Raw genomic sequence first — 20,450 nt, 5'->3', positions numbered from 1 at the left:
AAAAAAAAAAACCAAAACCAACCAACCAAAAAAAATTAAAAAACCAAAAAAAAAGCAAGAAAAGCAAAGTATTTAATAGCCATAGGCATAGCTCTTTCCTTCTTGAGTTTTGATTTCATGTACTGATTTCAAAGCATAGTAAGACAGTGAGTCCCAAAATCAAACTGTTCACTGTGTGAAACAAACCTGTTTTCTTCTGCTAGCCTTAAACTCAATCATTTCACTAGGTATAGTGTTCTTTTCAGTTATGAAAAAAAAACTGCGTGTATTCCTTTCCTTGTCAGCCTTTTCCATACTGCTATGGCTTTATGGGTTTCTAGCATATCCTTAGCTGTCTCTAAATGAAAAAGCTTTAATCCATTTAGTCTCCCTTAACACAGGAGCCTCATCCTCTCTCTGACCACCTTTTTCTCAGGTATCCTTACTTCGTATTTAATTCCAGATCCTTTTGTGTAAGAGATTCTGGCAACTACAAAGTGGATCATTTCCAGCAAAAGGAGCTTAGTGAATGTTATCTTCAGGTCAGATTAAAAAGTACTGTCCGTGTATTTCTTAATCCAGTCTGAATATAGAGAACATGAGAAATAAGAGGAGTAACTCTGCTGGCCTTCCTACCCACATAATCTCTATCAGAAATTAACCCACACCTGTACATTTTACTTCCCCAAGCCTGAAGATTTCCTGTGAAACACAGCGCTGTGGAAGGGCCATGACTTGTTGCACAGCAAATTTCACTAGCAGCTCATAAGAAAATATAAGTGTACCCTTTCCAGTGCTGCTGTACAAGCATCACCACACAGTGTAACAGGTGCAGAGTTCTAGAACAGTGAAACTTTTCCCTTTCAGGAAAGAAATTCCTAAAGAATTGTGCTGCAGAGATGGTGGCTCAATGCTAAATCATGGTTATGAGAAGAAATGCAAGGAAAAATGTTGGTGCATAACTTAAAATATACCACCTATTATTTATATATACATATTAAAAAAACTTTAAAGCAAAGTACTTCAATGAGATGCAATAGAAAAGCAGTAAAAGCTCTTGATACTCAGTTAATCTTACCTGTTCTTGAGACTTGCATACAAAAAACTTCACATCCAACTAAAGCACAAATGTTTGTAGCTTATTAAAATACCTTCTYTGAAGATACCCAGGAGGAATATTAGTCCCATGGACACTGACATTCGTTCAGCCTTCCAGGCTTCCACCCCTTCCAGCTCTCTCACTGATGATTTAAGGCTACTGTGCCATTGTCAGAAAAACAACAGATGTCTGAAAGAACTGATGTAGTACACTGGAATGCCTGAACACACAAAATTCCTAATTAAAGTAATAGGGCATTATATAAATATATTTGACAGACCACAATGCCTGAAAAATGTGTTTATTCTTGCCATTACAATTASTGGGCTAAACCTGAACTCATTCTGCCAATACTGATTAGTACTGTCTATGGCCTGTTCAAAGTGATGATCGCAGATGATTTGGAATTTAGTWGATTTTAAGACAGTGCTACTTCATACAATGCTCATCAACCCTAAATTGCAACAACCACACAAAGTGGCTTATCAGAGGGGTGTATCTCCCAAATGCTGGAGTTAAACCTTCAAGGAAATCAACATTTTAACAATCAAAGCCCTTTGAAACTTCGCCATGTGGTCATTTATGTTTCTGAGTCCCTTCAGCTAAGCCTTCAACCTTCTGCTCCATTTTTGAGGAAACATTTGTAGAACTTGTTGAGGTTTTTGTTTAGGATTTTATATGCTTTGAAGAAAAAACTCCAGAAGTCTTTCTTGACATCCAAAATGAATAAAGCACCTTGCAYTATAGTATTAGTATTCCAGATAAAATCTGTCCTGGGATTTCCACTCAGTGTAAACTTATCTTATAAAAGCTAATACGTGATACTAACAAAATAAAATCTTAGCAAGACAAAGCTATAGSCTTAGACTAAGTTAACAGCTCAAGATCTAACACTAATCTTCATTATTATCTAATTCATTACATCTTAGGAGCATAGGATTACATTTTAGGACCATAGGATTGGAAGGGACTTCCAAGGTCATCATGTGCAGACTGCTGCTTCTCCAAGAAACTTTAGTACATTCATTCCTTCCAAAAATCCAAGTTCTGCCTTAAGGCAATCAGACTTCCTCCTTAACCATGGTTCAGAATGTCACTGGTGACAGAACCATTCCTATTTCCAGACCAACTGCCTCAACAGCTGGTACATCTCTATTTACCCTTGTGCTAACACTGCACTCAGAGACAAGCTAGTTTCCTTCCTCAATGCTGTTCTTCCCAATAAGAAAAAGTAAAGAGCAAATTTATTTACTGAACAGTAAATGCAATTAGATTGAAATTAAAACCCAGAACAAAACAGCTTTTATATGGGTAATTTAACAAAGCCAATCTCTTCATTTTTTTCTCAGCATTTAATTAATTACACTGAAGCCCAGCTCTGTATCTATTTCATTTCCTGGTTCTTTTTTCCCTTCCTCTTAAGCAGATAATTCAAATTCTACCCTATAACCTACAAGATGTCTCACCAGTGCCTTAAGCAATAGCACACAGCACTCCTTATTTCATCAGCCACATTTTAGGATGCATTTCCTTTCCCTCAAATCACGTAATTACTACGTGAGCCTCKAATACATCCGGTTGTCATCCTCCTTAGTCACAGCCAACTGCTGAGTTCCCAGCAAACAGCAAAAATTCTTCTAGCCCATAATGGTATGGCTAAAAASCTATTTGAAGTCAGCACAACAGAAATGTGATGAAATTTAACCAATGATATGCACTCCATACTGTGTAATTCTGSCTGGAAAATTACTCCAAAGTTTGTCGTCTCCCAATTTAACCAGCATATGTTGGCTTTTTACTGATGACATTGCCATAAATAGTAAAGAAGAATGGCATCATGATAAAATCCATGAAGAATAACACAAGTACAACATTCTGGKCTAAAACGTGCACTTTCTTTCCTTTTTAGCTAGTTATTTCTCTAATGAAATCCAACCACGGGATCTGGTTACACWTTGTCTACAAAACTCTGTTACTGAGGAAGGCACAAAGTGCAACCTTCCCTTGTTAAAACCTAATTCCATTTACTCCACTTAACATATACCTCCGTGTCTAATTGTTTTTTCCTTCTAAGATTTCCTCTTACATCTTCTGTGTGAATCATATTATCCTCACAATTAAATATAAATAAGACACCTTGTATTCTGCAACCCTACAGCTCTATTTCTGACGTACAATATTAAAGAAAACATATAATATGGCAAACACTATATCTAATTTTCTGCAGGGTGTGGTACTGTAAGACAAACACCCCTCTGACTTGAGCATATGAATTTTGCTCTGTATCAACTAACACCACTGCTCTCACTGAAAGAAGGATTAATTCATTAATAAAAATACAAGGTATTTCACCCTATCTTAGAATGACTTTCCTTTTCCTACTTTTAGMAGGGAGAACAAGTTCTGACAGTTGTTTTGCAAGGTCTACTTCAGCTCTGTATCTTTATCTACGCTTGTTGATATTCAAGTCTACAGTTTCCATATCTACAGTGCACACAAGGTAGAGAGTCAGGTTGCACTCAAGTAGCTCTTAATTGAACTCTGATGACCAGAGTTGCTCCTAATTGAACAAAAATTCAGACTGCAAAGCTTGAGACTTGACTTTTTTTTTAAGAGAAGGTGCAGCAGAACCTGTTAATGAGTGTTTTAGCCCTCACACCAGTGAACCAGGGCCGCACAGAACTCCTTCACATCTTCTTTAGTCTCCAGCATGCCTAAGTGTGAGGACACAAAACTCAATTCTATTCACAGCAGCACAAAATCCAGTTTTACTTATGGAGGTTTAGAAGCATGTGAAATGAGTTACAACCAGCATCTTCTACACCTCAGTTTATCAGARATATTTTCCTGCTGGACCACAGAAAATTTATATCAAAAGGAAACAGGTGGTGAAAGGGAAGAGAAATGACAAATAMAAACACACAAAAAAAGCACAGCCCAAAAATTCCAATAGGACTWAAGTAAACAATGTGAAAGATACTGATCAGCAAGTACTGCTTTCCTTGTTCCAGCTGTTCCCTTAAGAGTAAATCTCCCCAACCCAAGATTCATTAGCATGGATAACAAACCCTGAATAAATCTAGCTCACAGAAGAAGGAAAGAGAGTTGAAACATCTTGCAACTCCTCTCCAGCTATAAAGAACACATCCCATGGCAGTGAAGGCTACTTCTACCTATGACAAAGGCAACAGTCACTGAGACAAATTAGGCGGAAGCACATTTTAACCTGTTGAAGCCTTAATCCTTTTAAGTGTCTCCTGCAGTTAGCATATTAACTATTTCTTTAGAAACACAGTTGCTGAAGRTACTTTTTATTTAGTGTAACTAAATGCCATTTCCAAAAGCTTTTAYCAGACTTAGGATGAATTCCTAAGCAAGCTTTGTCCAGATGGAGAACTGTGAATCAACTACCATAAACTGGGTTTGTATCAACRTTTTCACAGGAATAATGACCAATATTCAGGCAGTTACAGGATAGAAATAAACTCTCAGTAGGGAATCCTCAATCTTGTTTGGAAACTGGGGAAAAGGATATGCATGGAGTGGCTCTTTGATAGAACAGGACTCTACAGAGATAAATGTCTGTTGTGTATCTGGTGCTATAGTTGGCAGACTTAATATATAGGAAACATGTTTCTCAGCCTTGCCTGTTCATATAAAATGTCATCACAACCTTTACATTTTGCACGGCACATAAATTTCTAAAAATCAGATCTACGTCAAGTTCCAGAAAAATCAACACGCACTCCTGCTTTTCCTCTTGGAATTTCAGCTTGTTAGTAAGGCACCCACAAATGTCACCTTGGACAGCAATGGAGARTTAAAGGGAGCTCCTTTCTGGGCACTGTGTCCTTCCATGACTTTAAAGAAAGGTCTATCAAGAGCATGTGCCCCTAGAACACACAATGTTTACACGTGGCCACAGAAGAACGTGCCAGCTCTCAGTACAGCAGTTTGGCCACCAGCCACATGCTGAGGCTGGACAGTCTCGGGACCCTGCTGGGCCAGGGTACATCCTGAAGGTGCCTCAAWGAAGCTGAATCTCTCCACTGGATCTACACAGAGAGCTCAGTTCCCCTTTCTTCTCAGGRTCCTGTGCAGAGTCCACTTATGATGGAAATAAAGCATTGTAGGATCTCATGCTTGTTATTTGTCTGAGGCTGAGGATCGTGCTTTGTCATTTGAACCCTGCAGTTCTCATTGTCACTCTGCGTCACATAATCACACACTTGCACACACATCTGCTCCATGCCATCCACTCACTTTTTTGTAACACTCAATGCCAGAAATAACCCTGAAACAGAAACCACTTCATTACACTACTCATGAACTAAAAGCTACGGATATTATACCTTGGTAGGAATAAGAGGTTTTTCCCACTTTATGCCCCAGTACCATACAAAACAGAAGGGTCAATGCTGTGCTAATTCAAAGGTGAGGCWGGCAGCCATCAATGCCTAATGGCTTGGTTGCCTCACACATAGCCTCATTCTTCATCCCATGCTTCAAGCCACTACCAAGGTCTAACAACATAATTAGAGGTTTCCTGCAAAGACTGGCAAATGCAGGTGAACTACTTTGAATGCAACCACTACAGCAGTGCTTGTAAATGGTAAGCAGCAGAGAAGAGGAACAAAGATTAGAGAACATCTTCAACAGAAAAAGTTTCTCAGTATTTACCTATAAATAACATTAAAACTACTGTTCAAAATACCTGACTTGTGTGAAATTACATCAGTTCTGGTAAGAAATATGACTGCAAAGCTACATACAGAGTTGACACAGAATCATCAAAACTACTGTGAGGAACAATAGTTTAACTATTCCCTGGTGTCTCTCTTCCTTGTGCTGCCTCTCTTACTGTGCCTTCCAACAGAGTGGAATTCTGAGAGGGGAAAGGCAGCATCCCCTCGCACCATTCCTTTTGATAGTGGCAGACAGTAGTGCCCAAGGGATTTCAGATCAAGGACTGGTCTCCCAAAACAAGGCTTCTGAGAGCAATGTATGTGGTCAGCACTGACAACACACAATCCTCCAACAGARCCAAGCAGAAAAAGGCTAAAACAAAAAGACATCATATAACTTATGTATACATCAACCACAGAGGCAGCCAAGAACATAAACCTTTATTTTCCCCAAAGAGAGCTTCTGACTGTTTACTTTAAATTGAGAAGAAAAAAAAAAAAGTGGCAATTAAAAAAAAATCCATTATGTCCAATTAAGTGAAAGAAATAATCTGGTATATAGGATTTCTCCCCTATGACTCCTTTTACTTGGYTTTTATTGTAAGGTCTGTGAAACAAAGTCTGGAACAAACTGCAGCTGACTGTATTAAAAAAAGTGTTGATTACATGGATTTTTTTTTTTGAAAATGTCTTATGGTCACATGAAACAGGTATGTAAAACCAAGGTTTAATTTGAAATCCAAATATTGTTCTGGAAAAAAAATATCCAATCCAAAAACCCTTCACCTTTYCCAGTTTATCTCAGCAGAGATAATTTTCTAAATTAGTTAAAGACCTCCCAGTCCTGCAGTAACCTTCACAGATAAATGAGATAAATACTCATTCCTGTATCTATTTTCCTATTTTTATCAGGAGAAACACTCCTCATCAGGAGTATCTGAAGTACAAAACATTGTTTCTATACTCATATTTTCATTTTGGCAAGCTCTGTAAACAACAACATGCAAATGTCAAATTTCTTAGCAGGTCTTTGCAAATCATGCCTTCATAAATAAGCCTCCTCTAAAAATAAAGAGCTCCATACCATACACACATACACAAACAATTTTAAGGTTTCAGCTCTCATATGTCCTTTGAAAGGAAATCACCCAGAAACAAAACCAAAAGTTTCAGTAGTGGAAGGGGCACAATCAAGAGGAAAATTCTTTTTCTCTCTCTTTTTTTTTTTTTTTTGAGGACTAATTGTTTTCATCAATGTCACAAAATGCCTGACAYATTCAAATATTTTGTTTAAAACAAACAGCATAATGGGCTATAATGGAACACGTTTTGTGCTGAGTTACATAACAGAAAAGGTATGCGAGTTTAATCAACTATTACTTTGCATATTCCCTGCCTGAAGTCAGGCAGTGCTCGCRCTACAACTCACACATTCCTCAGCCCTGGAAATGATCTGAGATTGTCAGACACCCCAGGCGTCTCCGGAGCCCAAATGACACTGCAGTGATGCCGTTTCCCTGCCAGCTTCACTACCGGCTTAGGGCTCGGCTGATCTGCAGCAAAGTGACCCAAACGCTGCTGCGGGAACCGAAAAACACAAACCAAAAAAAACCTCCCAAAACCTCCCAGCCCCACCTGAGCAACCCGGAGCTACTCACCATTCACGGCTGCGGGAAACTGAGCCATCATGGTCCCGACTGCGCCCCGCTAGCCCTCAGCCATCTGCAACATGAAAACATCGTGCCATTAATAATGCAACAAGGGCAGAGCCGAGCGGGGCACGTCCGTCCCCGGCCCCGCTTCCGACAGCAAACAATGCCCGGCCCGGGGCTGCTGCTGAACCAGCGCGATTTACACCGGGGAGGGGGTGGGGGAATTTTTTTTGTCTATTTTTTTTTTTTTTTTTAAGAGGGTATGTGCAGCGCAGCCTGAACCTTGTGGCGTTCTTAAAGGAAAACAGTACCGAGTGTTCGGTGGGATGTACACAGACATCGCCAGGACACGCGGCTGGGGACAGCACAGCCCGGGGTCCAGCACAGCCCCGACAGCTCTCCCCGGTAAATATTTAGTGTTTCATAAAAAAAAAAGTGCAGTGCTCAGCTCCGTGAGCCAAAACTGCTGCTGAGCAAAGTGAAAAACCAATTATTATTCTAATTCATCAATTCCAGCACTCCACGCACTATTAACAAAGAAAACACTCTTACACGATGTATTCTGAAGAAAGGGCTTGTCCTAATAAAAATCTGTCATCAGCCAGTTTTGCAGAAGCAACACAATGAAGTTATTCCTTCTCCTAAGCTACTTCATAAAGACTCAAAAGCAGCATTTAAACAGGGTCTCAACAGAATTTACTTTCATAATAAATAYCAGAGTACTAAGATTTTGTTTGTCTAGTATACATCCTTTCAAGAACACCTGTACAAAGAATTCTTTGGAATTGCAAAATACTCAGTAATACTTATCTGAGGGAAGAGCATGAACAATTCACTGCTTTACAAATGCAGAACTATGAAAATGCTGMGAGCTTGTGCTTTGGATGAGATAATTTTACATAAATACTGAAATTTATACATAATTATCCTTGTRCTCTATGTGGAAAAACTATTGTACAAGATGAAGCTACAAAAATTAAATACTTATTTTAATCAAAAAAATGCATGAGTCACATCTCGCTCACCCCCTTTTCAGACACCAAACCTCCTACCCACACACATAAATGGCTCACCCGTCATTACAGCCACATATTTTAATATTTATTACAGAAATATCACATCCCCCATACTCCCTTCCTGTGAGGAACCTCCTGCACACCTCAACATAAAAATCACACAACTGGAAGATATTCTGGTTCCACCCGAGGACAGGAAAGCATTTTTTGTATCTATTGCATATTTGTTCAATAAAATTAAAAATGTCTGGGATCAGTTGTTAACAAKTCTCTATGTACAGTCCACATCTTTGTTAATATATATAYATATATTTGTGCTACACACGCATGTACACTTATCTGCTTAAAGAACGTAAATGCAGTGGTTGGTGATGMTCTCCCACAGTGACACAGGGTGTCAATCACAGAGATGAAAAAAGGAAGCATGGATTTGTTCCAAGGAATGGACCTACCAAGCAGCCTACAAAAAAAACACTTGAGAGCTATAAAGAGCCTTCCCGAAAAATGCTGCCAATGTTGTTAAACATTTCTACAGCACATTTCTCTGCAAAAGCTGTTCTGTCAAGGAGGTCTAAAAGAGAACCTGAAACCATGACAYAGAAGCGGGATTCTGGAGAACACCCCCAGAATCAGCAGATTTCTACCTGCACGTGACTTGCTCCAGATTTAGCCTTACTGGTTAAGGACTAAACATTTTATTTTTCCTCCAACTCACTTTATTCTCTTAATTTCAGGCAGCTTTTAGTTTTGTTTTTTTTTTTTTAAATGAATAATCACAAAAACATAGATTATCCTAAGGTGGACTCACAAGGATCATTGAGTCTACCTTGAGACTCCATGCAGGACACCCTAAAAGTTAACCTGTGTATCTAAAGAGCACTTGGCCAAACACTTCTGGCTTGGGGCCATGACCCCTTCCCTGGGGAGTTTGTTCTRGTGTGTGATTGCCCTCTTCATAGAGAGCTTTTCCTTACTTCCAATCTCAACATTCCCTGACACAGTTTTCCCTTGTGCCCTGTCACCAGGGAGGAGAGACCAGCACCTCCCTTCCTGCTTCCATCATGAGGAAGACATAGCAATGAGGTCACCCCTCAGCCTCTTAACTGGACAAACCTCATCCTCAGCTGTTCCTCAAAAGTCTTGCCCTCTAGTCCTTTCACCATCCTTGCTTCCCTCCTTTGGACATATTCTGTTATTTTTATGTGCTTCTTACACCGTGGGGCCCAAAACTGGACACAGTACTCAAGGGGAGGCCTCACAATACAAACAAGACAATTATCAAACAATACAGGTCTAACAGTAAACTGATTAACTCCTAAAGCCCCAAATTTTAAGATACACTTTTAAAATAGTTCATGCAACTCACAGTTATAGAGGTCGCCTTGTTTTTTGCTGAAATAASTTGTGTAGATTGAGCTTTTAAAACCCTCAACTGCTGAGCACTGAGTGAGTGAAGTAACCCAGGCAGCTTCATGTCCACAAAATGGGGAAACCCCTTCTACTCATTTTGATGTCCCTAGAGTCTCAACTATACCACATTTTCAAATCAATTTCAACTGGAAAATTTGGAGGACTTTGATGTTGCTTTCACTTGGTCAAATGGGTAATTTCTATTTATGAAACCCCAGCATTCTATAGAGGACATGYGTCATATGGAGGACACAGGCTCATTATCAGCAAAAATAATGGCCATCCTTGCCCAAATTGTCAACACAGGATTTTTCAGTGTTGAAACCAGAAAATTCCCYAAGTTTCCCAAGTCTGAGCTGAACCAGCCTGGTAAATCTGTGTTGGGCATTGCCATGTAGACGAACCAACACCCAAGATTCAAACACAAGAGGGAACTGCCCAATGGGTCTGTACTGAGAGTACCTTAAGCAATGGGATGTAATTAAATGATTTAGCTCTGTTGTCTCACTATTATGTCTATATGCAGACCTTGCCATATTTTAAACAAATACTAAACTTGAAGGGCACCAAAACCCTCCTACATTAACCCTCACAAACTGAAGAAACTATGACCTTACAGAAGCAAGCAAAAATCCTAAATGGGACTTTCACAGGAGGGCATATCACACCAGCACTGAGAACACATTCTTATCCTTTTGTACAGATCCACTTCATTCAGACACCAGGACTACACCAAGATACTTCTCCAGTGACAGATTCTAAAGTTATACCAAGAAGTAAAAAAAGGAAGAATGATAGTATTGCTGCAATATAATTTCCCCTCAGACCACTTTGTTTTAAAGAAAGAGGAAACAGTCCAATAAACTCAAAACCTACACACATTTTTCAAAAGTCTGTGAAAACAATCATTCCCAAAGAATGGATCTTGCCCTCAACAAATATTCTGCCTTCTGCATTTCCCCAGCACATCCCAAGGCCTTGGAGATAATGTATATATCAAAACTAAAAGCAGCTTATTTTCACAAATTRCAAGTAAAGTTGCTTCAGTCAGTATAAAGACCTACAAAGGTGTAAAAACATCTTTAAACATTTAGGATGCAACTATGAACCACTCATTTACCAAGGGAAATCTCAGCAAAATATTCTCACTTTCAGACAAACTTACAGTTTTTTAGAATGATTCTGATAACTTCTAATCATTAACAGAGGTGAAAGCTGTAAACTTCCAAGGACCCTTATTACACAGTACATTGCACAATGCCATATAAAAAGGTTCTCTACAGAAAGAAAATAAAAATCTAGAAAGTACTATAACCAGTGTCCCAAACAGATGATATGGATGAAATCACAGCCATCACCACCAGAGTATTTCACAGCAAACTGTTTCTGCAAAATGCTCTAGAAGATGTGCTTGGTGAACTCACTTAGTTGTATGAAACTGCGGCACACAGGATGAAATCCATGCTGTAACAACAGCATCAAACATACTTAGGAACACCGTAGATGACATTAAGCCCTGCTGCCACTTAGGGTGAAAACAGGAAAACTTGGATCTTCCATTTAAATGGCAGAACAGCAAGTTCTTGTAAACAAGCCGTCTGACTAGCCCTAATCTCTACAGCACTAATTGTTGTCACAAACTGACCTCCCAGACTGCGACTTCTGTTCCCTCTCTCAGCGTTCATTATAGTTGATACAAGTGGAGAAAAGAAATTAGGAGACTGCAAGAAGCAGGGGGCACGTCGGGACCATGCTGAAAGCATTCGAAAACATTAGAGCTGGGCAGACTGCAGGAGAAGGGAAAAAAGCTTTTTCTTTTCCCTATTGTAGGCATACTGCCATTTTATGAAGGGCAGCCTTACCACAATCTTTGTTAATATTTATACTTGAATCATTAAAAAAAAAAAAAAGAAAAAGAACAACATTTCTCAGAAAAACCACAGCCACATAGTTTTAGCAGGAATGAAGGTCTGGTGCACCAGGCTCTGTCTGGAAGAAAGCAAATACCATGGAAGGAGCATGTGTGGTCACACTATTACTCTTTTCCTTTTCTCCATGGCAGGAGGATGATATATTGCAGAATTTTGCTGCAAGAGACAATTAGCAAGGACAGAGACTGCAGCACTAGTTACCTCTAGTAACTAGTAACTAGATTTACTCTTTGCACACCTGTAGATCTGAACAACACAAAGACAACTCATTCTTATTTGCAGAGCAAGCAGTAACAGCCCATGTAGTTGTTTCCTGCCTTTTTTTTTTGCATTATTCTCTTGAAAATGAGAGAATAAGAAGCATTAGTAAGGCATTATGAACCAACACAGACTAGAACTTCTCTTTGTTCAAGACAAACTGGTAGAAAAGTTTACTGATTAAAAAAAAAACAAAACAAAAACATCTCAACATTGTGGTAGGCCAAGCATTTATCTCCTTTATACAGTACAGTTATACACAGTGACATGGCCTTTTCAAAATGCACTGTGGCCAGCTTGCAAAGTCCACCCACTCTGATAACAAATGAATGACATCACTGACAAAACGGAGGAGTCAACTGTGGGTAGTATATTGTTGGCTCTTCCTGCTCCCTCTGCTAGTGTGGATAACAACACTGTGAGCCTTATTTAATATTTTGACATTTTGAGAAAAAAAAAAAAAAAGGAAAAAGGGTGAAGTATTTTACTTCTTAACCCTATGGTACGAAGCCCCTTCTGTGTTCATTGTGAAATAGAAACTTCCTTCCCAACAGTGATCACAGATAGAACAGAAAAAGTATTTTCTGACAAATATCCTTCTACCCATCTTGCCTAATAGTCTTTCTGAACATATTGACCATCCAAAAGACAAGAATCAATGTTTCTGTTCAAAAAACACAATTATGTGRTCACTATTGCTGGGTTTACTCTGTTTCTTACACAGCTGCTCAACTCTGAAAGCACCCATTCAAAGTACCAAGACACAGTTCAACTCTYCCCTCTGTTTCTGGAGATTAAAAGTGATCTTTCCTTCCTCCTAGGGAGAAGGTTTCCCCCGTTATATTACACAACCATTCAAGGAAGCCCATGAACAGTGTTTGGAATAGTAACGTCAATTCAGGACTTCAATCTCCTACAAGAAATTCACCACATTAAGGCAGAAATCCACACATCCCTCTCTGTCTGTCCATGCCCCTCCAGCTTCAAATCTTCTTTGCAAGGAAGAAATTATTCTGAAGGAGAGAATGAGAATCTCACTTCAGGAAGCTCACTATTTAAATCCCTGGCCCTTCTCCCAGGAGACACAAACTTCCTCAGGAAAAGATGGGAATTGAACCCAGCTCTGTCACACCCTGGAAGAATACATTCAACTAACCTGATCCCAGACAGACAGACATCTCCACCTCTGCTTGCTTTGCTTAAAAAGGAAATGAAGAAAAAAAAAAAAGCCGAAAGCAGAGGGTAGACTATTTATAAYGGTTTTTTTTAAAAGCTCTGAGCTTCTACCTTCTAGAAGGAACTCCAGGCTGCATATTGTAACCTTTCCAGAGAGCTGAGTGAGACACACTTGCTCCTCAAGAGGTGGTAACTTAAAATACTTTTTTTTTTTTTTTGCTTCCTACTTTCTAATTCACATGACTCACCACTCCATATGCTGTTTTTTCTAGATKCTGTTTTAAAACACATCAATTCTCACATCTAATCATTTGGAAGCATTGTACAAAGCACCCTTAAATGCTGCTAGGTGAGGTCCACACACCTTGAAACTTGCGGTTCTCCACTKTCACACTGGAACTCCCAGTTTATGTCAATGTGGACTTGGGCAAGACGGAAGTATTTGGTAAAATTTCTACATTATCTTCTTACCTCAACCATGACTGAAAACATTGAAAGCAAATTATTGTTAAGCTTATTCATTTGAAATCTTGCCACCTTAGTGGAGTTTTTTGAGCCCACTCCTGTCCTTCCATCAGGAGCACAAGCAAAATGCTAACAGAGAAAAAAAAAAAAGATTAAGAATTTTTAATGTTATTTTTTTCCTTATGACAGAAGAGATGCYATTTGCTGCTCAGCTTTCAATCCCACATAACAATGCAAAATGTAYAGAACATCTAAAGGGCTGCTACAGCTAAGCATAAAACAAAAGATACATGAGCACTCTTCTGAGSTCTGCAGAGAACAACCTTTGACTATCTGTAAAACTAATGAAAGTATGACATTCGGTGAGACTGGATTTACAGTTTACGTGTCTGCTTTCAAGCTGGGCAGGTGCACAAAGCCATCACAGGCTTAACTTCTCAAAATTGAATGAGATGACAAGTAGACAGGAGAAAGGCCACRAGAGGCCTTTAAAGCAAAGAAATGGTCTTTATCTCTGATGAATCARAAAATGGGGAAACCTCGTGGGAGAAGAAGCAAAGATCAGCATAAGACAGTCAAAACAGGGAAAAAATAACTAGGTATGAGTATTTCAGATGGAAAACAGATGGGTAAAAATGCATTCCCCAAAGGGACACAGAAAAGAGTGGGTGTAATGTAGATCCCATCCAGTACACCAGCATGCTGGTCCTGAGCTGGACCCAGGACCACACAGGCAGGGTGTCCACAGCACATCTCACCTGCCCCAGATGAAGCCTCCTGCTCCTGACCCCATTCCCATTCACAAGTCTCATCCACACTTACATTTATCAAGAACAGTCCCTCAGTTCATCCAGTTGAAATGTGGTCTCTTAAACCTTTTTACCACTGAGCTCTAGAGGACACAGTAATAATRTTTTGACCACCAAAATTGAATTTCACAATCTTAGGGCATCAATTATCAACCATGTTAGGCAAACATCTCAGCATCATGTAAAATCCCAAGGGACAAAAGTATATGTCAGAAAGACACTTGTCCTTCCTTAAGAAAGTCGTAAGAGTGTAGTGGAAAAAGCTACAAAGTTTTAGCTTTTGATTAGTAAAATTCTTGACCTTTGAAAGTCAAGACTAAAGTATTATTTAGATCAGCTCTGATTTTTGATACATTTATTAGTATAGCCATAATAGGTAATTTTTTTCACATTCAAATAGTAATATTTTTAGCAATAAAGCAGAGCTAACTCCCATTTCCTGTTCTTGCCTTACTTCATGTGATGCTGTTGAATCATTAACTGCAGATACCACTCATGACTGATGCCACAACCTTTCACAAGCTCCACTTGCATCAGCCTTGAACATTTTCATTCGTAGAGCCACCTCAGAATTATTATCTGCTACTTCTGAAGCAACAACATCGCATATCAAAGTGTCTTAAGTCAAAAACTGGCTGCTCTCAGAATTGCTGTTCCAAAGRAGCTGTGACTTTTCTGGATCAACCATTCATCTTCAACTATCTGTAACTGCCAAAATGTTTAAAAATAGATCTCAGGTACTCAACCTCTATTAGGTAATTCCAATGCTTTGTGCTGCTACTGTCATCRTGTTACATCATTTGAATTTCATGTACTGCTCTGAAAATAAGAGTTGCACAACAATGTGCACATCTATATATTAATGTTCAATCCATTATTTTAAGTCTAGGATCCAAGTAACTAACCTGACCAGGCTGTGTTCCTATATGACAAAGTTCTAAATATTTTCAATTTGAAGAAAAATGACATTTCATCAGCTCCATTTTTATTTTATAATTTTTATGTGACCTAGTCCTCACCTTTACAACACTTGGTGCTAATGGCATAACAATACCAGAAAAACAAGTTACTACAGTCCCTGTATCATGTTGCAAAGGGCAATAAAACAATGTATGCATAAAGCTAAGAAGAACTCCTCACGAAATAAAAACCCTTATTTTGTTTTTTAAAGACTGAGCATAAAAAAACAAGAACAAACAACAAATGACAAACAACAACAACAACCAAACCAAAACAAAAAATACCATCCTGATACAAGTAAATTAATAAAAGCAGTAACATTATAGTAACCAAGCAACCAGGATGCTTGAATTCTTAGCTTGCCTTTCTCAGTTAACATGTACTTTGATGAATCCCATCATCCAACATGATCCAAGCTTAAACAGAAGGGTGTCCTTTGCAAAGATCTTGCCTACAATATTCACGAAAGCAGACAACCASCCACAGAGGGCACAACCAAATTTAATGCCCTCAAGGAAGAGAAAGACTGCTWTATGCTGGAGTGCCAATATTAGACACCAAAGGATSCACAYAGCTAAAAGCTGCWCTGAATATACTGACCAMGAGAAAAAATTCAACACAAGCTCAYATCTGATCAAACTCAGACAGCCAGTGCCACAGAAAACACGGCTTCACTGCTCMCAGCTGGCTTAAAATTTTGGCTTACATTGATCTGTCACTGTAATTAACTTGAATTTACATTCAAGATGTAAGTCTCCCAGTTCTACATTGCTCAGGATTCAAACATACCAYTCCAGAGGTAATTCAGGTACCTGCAAGATTTGCAACCAAGCATTTGAAAATTTCAGGATCACTTAAAGACAGCTGCTTAGCACTTCCAGAAATCCAACCAGGCACTCTAACACAAGTGTTTCCCCTCAAAATAGAACTGTGTCATCTATCACCAAACAGAGAGCAAGTAAAATGCAATTTAACAAGGTGAAGTTAAAGGGTGATAGTATGTTTTTAAAGATAGAAGGAATACAGTAACGACTCTATTTCACCCCATCTGGACTCAACCTCTGAACCTCAAAGTACACTTTAGGTATTTTACTGACAAGCTATAATGCTTGAAGTAGGTCTGTTAGTAATAAAGAGAGAACTCTCTAATTAGCACAACTTTATCATTGTTATCTTTATAATCACCAATCATCACTTCAGACGAAAAAGCCTAAGAAGGGTTACTGACTTTCCCACATCATTCAGCCACAGAAAGTGAACCTTTCAATCCAAGCWACACCTCGAACTCTCTGTCAGCCAACTACTGCTCTGATGATTTTCAYGGAAGGACTTTCTAACTCAAGCTTCACCCCAAAAGTTAMAAACATGGCAGGATCCATCAKCTRATATCYTTCATCAAGAGATGTAACATTACATTGAACTGAAAGCAGCTTTKGAAAGTCAAGTAACTTGAAAACAAGGAAGTAGAGCATTTGCATACATGTACATGAAACAAATCATAGCCCCAGCACTGCCAGGAACACTGGCTAATGTCACTGCAAGACTAAGCTCTGTTATTTTTGGAGGGTCTTGATTGGTCAAACATCCTGATGACTGTAAAAAGGCAAACATCAGACCATCACTCTGAAGGGCAGGAGGGACAGCTGACCAACACAGAGCGTTGTTAAGTCTTACTTCAGTCCCTAGAAAGATTATGGAGCAAATCTTCCTGGTACCCACCCTACAGATGCTTGAAGAAGAAAAAAGGTGATGGGAAATAACCAGCATGGGGCTATTAAGGACAAACCACACCGGACACATCCCATCTCTSAGAAGACTGGCTCTGTGAACGAGGGCACAGCAGCTTGTTTTGATGCTACAAAGGCTTTTAACAAGGTCTCCCACTGTATCATTAGAGCCAAACTGGTGGAATATAGTTTGAAAAGATTGACTGTAAACTGTGTGGAAAACCTGCMCAACCAGCAGACTCAAAGGGCTGTGATCAGTAATCCCAAATCTATCTGGTTGGAGATAATGATGTCCCCCAGGGGCTGATACCACAGCCAGTATTGTTTAAGGTCTACACTGACAAACTGGGGAAGGGGATGGGATGTGCTCTGAGCAAGAGTGGGTACCCAACTGGAGAGGACTGTCCAGTGAGTTTTTGGGATCTCCACCCTTCGAGGTAATCCAAACACAAGCAGACATAGCTCTGAGTGACCTGACCTGTGTTAGCCATGCTCATCATAGGGCTGGACCAGGGCTCCACAGTTCCCCTCAAAACAATATTATTCTATAACTACATTTGAGGTAGATAAAAACTAATGGAAGCAGTTAAAAGCTTTTTAAAAACCAAGATATTGGAGATATTTCCTTTCAAGTGAAAATAGGCCAGAAATTAACATCACAAATAAAGATGTCCAATTTTTGAACCAGTTTCTAAAAAGCAAAGATAACAACTCTGGCCTTTAAAAGAGAAATCTTATTAAATGTTTTTGTTTCTTTTTAACATATTTTGCATGCTGATCAAGTTAAATCTTTTGAGGCAACAGCAGATAATTTACTTGCTGTTAACACTGTTAACTAACAGGTTATCTCTCAGACCACAGACATCTGCCTCAATTTGTAACAGGAACTAATCTGGACTACACTGCCTTTAAGGAACTAATCCCAAGGTATTTTCTTGACAGATGCCTATTTTCAAAGGCTGGGAAGGTTTCTGATAATGCCCCAAGCAAAGCATGTACATCACCTTTCACTTTCCAAATGCTGCCTCATTTTCCTCACCAGCTCCTGACAAGTAGCTCAATGAAGAAATATTATCACCTACAGACTTAGCTTCATTTTTCATAGTAGATACTTTCCTATGGCATGAAATTGATTCACTTATCAACATGAATGACTACAACAGAAATATTTGTAAAAAAATCCTGCTGTAAGAACTGCTGTGGTCCAAATCACTGTAATAACTGAATTTCAATAAATAAARCTTTCTCAACAACACAGTTCAAAATCATCCACATGTCACTTCTGCCTTGACCTTTCTCATTCTGTCTACAAGAATGCCTAAAAAAAGTAAGTACCCATATAGCTTTGGTGCTTTGACCAGCACCTACAGTAGACAACCCCATTATTTTTATGATTAGCACCAGCAAAACATAGGCATCCCATTTTGTTAGTGTTACTGCTACAGGAACATACCCTTTTTTCTATTACAGTGACAGCTACAYCTCACTCAGGGACACGTCCCCTACCCCAGATCTTGTACAGATGGAGGAGAAAAAAGTAAATGCAATTCCCTCAGGATAGTAATTAAAAGGATAAGCATATTCACTTGATCTAATTTAGGCATCTGAGGAGGCTAATCTGACAAAAAATTCTGTTCAACAGAGAGCACTGAGCAGCCTAAATCCATGTGTCTCCAGGCATTCATGCAAGGTCTGTTCCCATCACACAGAGCCCAGAGCCTCAACCAACTTTTTTCTAAATACTCAGAGGTACGATGGTGTGAATGCCCCTCCCAGCAGAGTCAGAAAAAAAAAATTACACACAAACAAAACACGGGAGGTAGAGTGGAAACAAGGTAACAAAAATGAACCAAGTTTGGTAGCAAAACTAAATCCAGGTAGCTGTTGATCTAATTAGTTCCTAGCGCTTATTAGTGCTAAATGTCACCGTCGCATCAGGGAATACAATAAAATTTCAGATGAAAGATTAAAAGGTCTTGAAAGCAAACAGCAGTTTATGTGCCACCGATGTGTTACCCACACCCCGTTCCGCTTCGCACACCCCCCCGAGTTTCCCGTGCACTCCGGCGTGGGGGCTGCGGCCACCACAGGCCAGCACCAACAGCAACAACGAGCCTAAAAACATCATTCTACCAAAAGAGAGACGCACACGATAGGACAGCTTGGACACTAGGGCAAAGAAGCTTGAGGCTTCTCATTCCCGAGTTTTAGACGGGGAATTTCCAGCTGATGTTCAAGAGAACCGCTGCAAGAATAACTTCAAAGAACGCAGGCAYTATCTTAAAACACGATCTACTTTCGAGTTCTGCAATGTGACAGATGTCAAAGCCCCAACTGCCGTGAAAACCATTTAGTCTTTTCAAAATGGTACCTTAATATTTAGGGAACCGAATCACGTATCTCAGACTCATTTTYATTTTCTGAACTACGACATGCCGCGGTGAGAAGTCGAGACCGAGAAAAGCCAGTCTACTTACAGACAAAACAGTTTGCAAACTTTTAACAACAGAAACCAGCTCGGCTTCTCCAAACTCCGAGTTCTCACAATAACTAGGCGGCACAGAATTACCATCACCAYAAGGAACTGGGCTCCACAAACGCGTCCGATCGCCTCACCTCGGCAGGGCGCTCCGGGAGCTGTGTGGGCACGGGCACCGGGATCTCTCCGCTCGCAGCGCACTCAGGGAGCGCGGGCGAGCAGCGGCAGCGCCGGCAGCGGGAGCCACCGCCGCTACCTCCCAAAGCCCCAGACACCACCCCCACCCAAAAAAGAAAAAAAAATTTAAAAAGAAGAGACCCGTCACAGGTAAGGGGATAACAGATAAGTGAAGCGGCCGGCGGTTGTGGAGCCCCGGCGCTGCCCGCGCCCCCCGCCCCGCCGGTACCTGTTGCGCTGCCCTGAGCGGCGGCTCCGCGGGCCGCGGCCCCTGCGCCTCCCGCGGCGCTCGGCCCCACAACATGGCGGCGGGGGCGGGGGAGGAAGCGGGGGCGGGCACTGCCCGGGGCCGGGCCCCGCCGCAGCCGGGACGGGGCTCTCGGTGCTTGAGCTTTGTGGAGGGGTCGCCGGRCCATGAGGTGCAGCCCCCAGGTCTGGGCCGGGCTCGCCAAAGTGCCGCGATCYGGGGATGTCGGCACGGAGCCCGTCGGTGTCTTTGCTGCACGATCGCAGCTACTGCTTAAAGACCTCACTGACGGAGCATTTACCCCGTCTCTGCATGCACACATCTTTGTCACTCGATTCCAACCGCTGCCTCCTCATCTGCTGCATAAGCTACTTTTGCTT

At 40.4% G+C, this 20,450-nt stretch overlaps 1 protein-coding gene across 3 annotated transcripts in view; it reads right to left on the bottom strand.

Moving 5' to 3' along the window:
• ITSN2 (intersectin 2) overlaps positions 1-20,136 on the bottom strand; it is a 79,119-nt gene extending 58,983 nt beyond the window's left edge. The window contains exons 1-2 of one of the 3 annotated variants that reach the window (XM_057390410.1): positions 20,053-20,136; positions 7,422-7,485 (exon numbers count right to left, since the gene is read on the bottom strand). In XM_057390410.1, the coding sequence (XP_057246393.1) occupies positions 7,422-7,452 (31 nt within the window). In that variant the 5' untranslated portion in view covers positions 7,453-7,485; positions 20,053-20,136. Of the gene's footprint in view, positions 1-7,421; positions 7,486-19,783; positions 19,900-20,052 lie in introns of those variants that run through there. The other 2 variants (XM_057390412.1, XM_057390411.1) reach the window with 2 other exon arrangements.
• Between the last annotated feature and the right edge of the window lie 314 nt (positions 20,137-20,450).

This window comes from Malurus melanocephalus, unplaced genomic scaffold (genome assembly GCF_030028575.1).
Source record: "Malurus melanocephalus ecotype Western Australia unplaced genomic scaffold, MMel_1.1 scaffold_26, whole genome shotgun sequence".
Taxonomy (NCBI): Eukaryota; Metazoa; Chordata; class Aves; order Passeriformes; family Maluridae; genus Malurus; species Malurus melanocephalus.
This window is presented reverse-complemented; position numbering and strand designations above follow the sequence as displayed.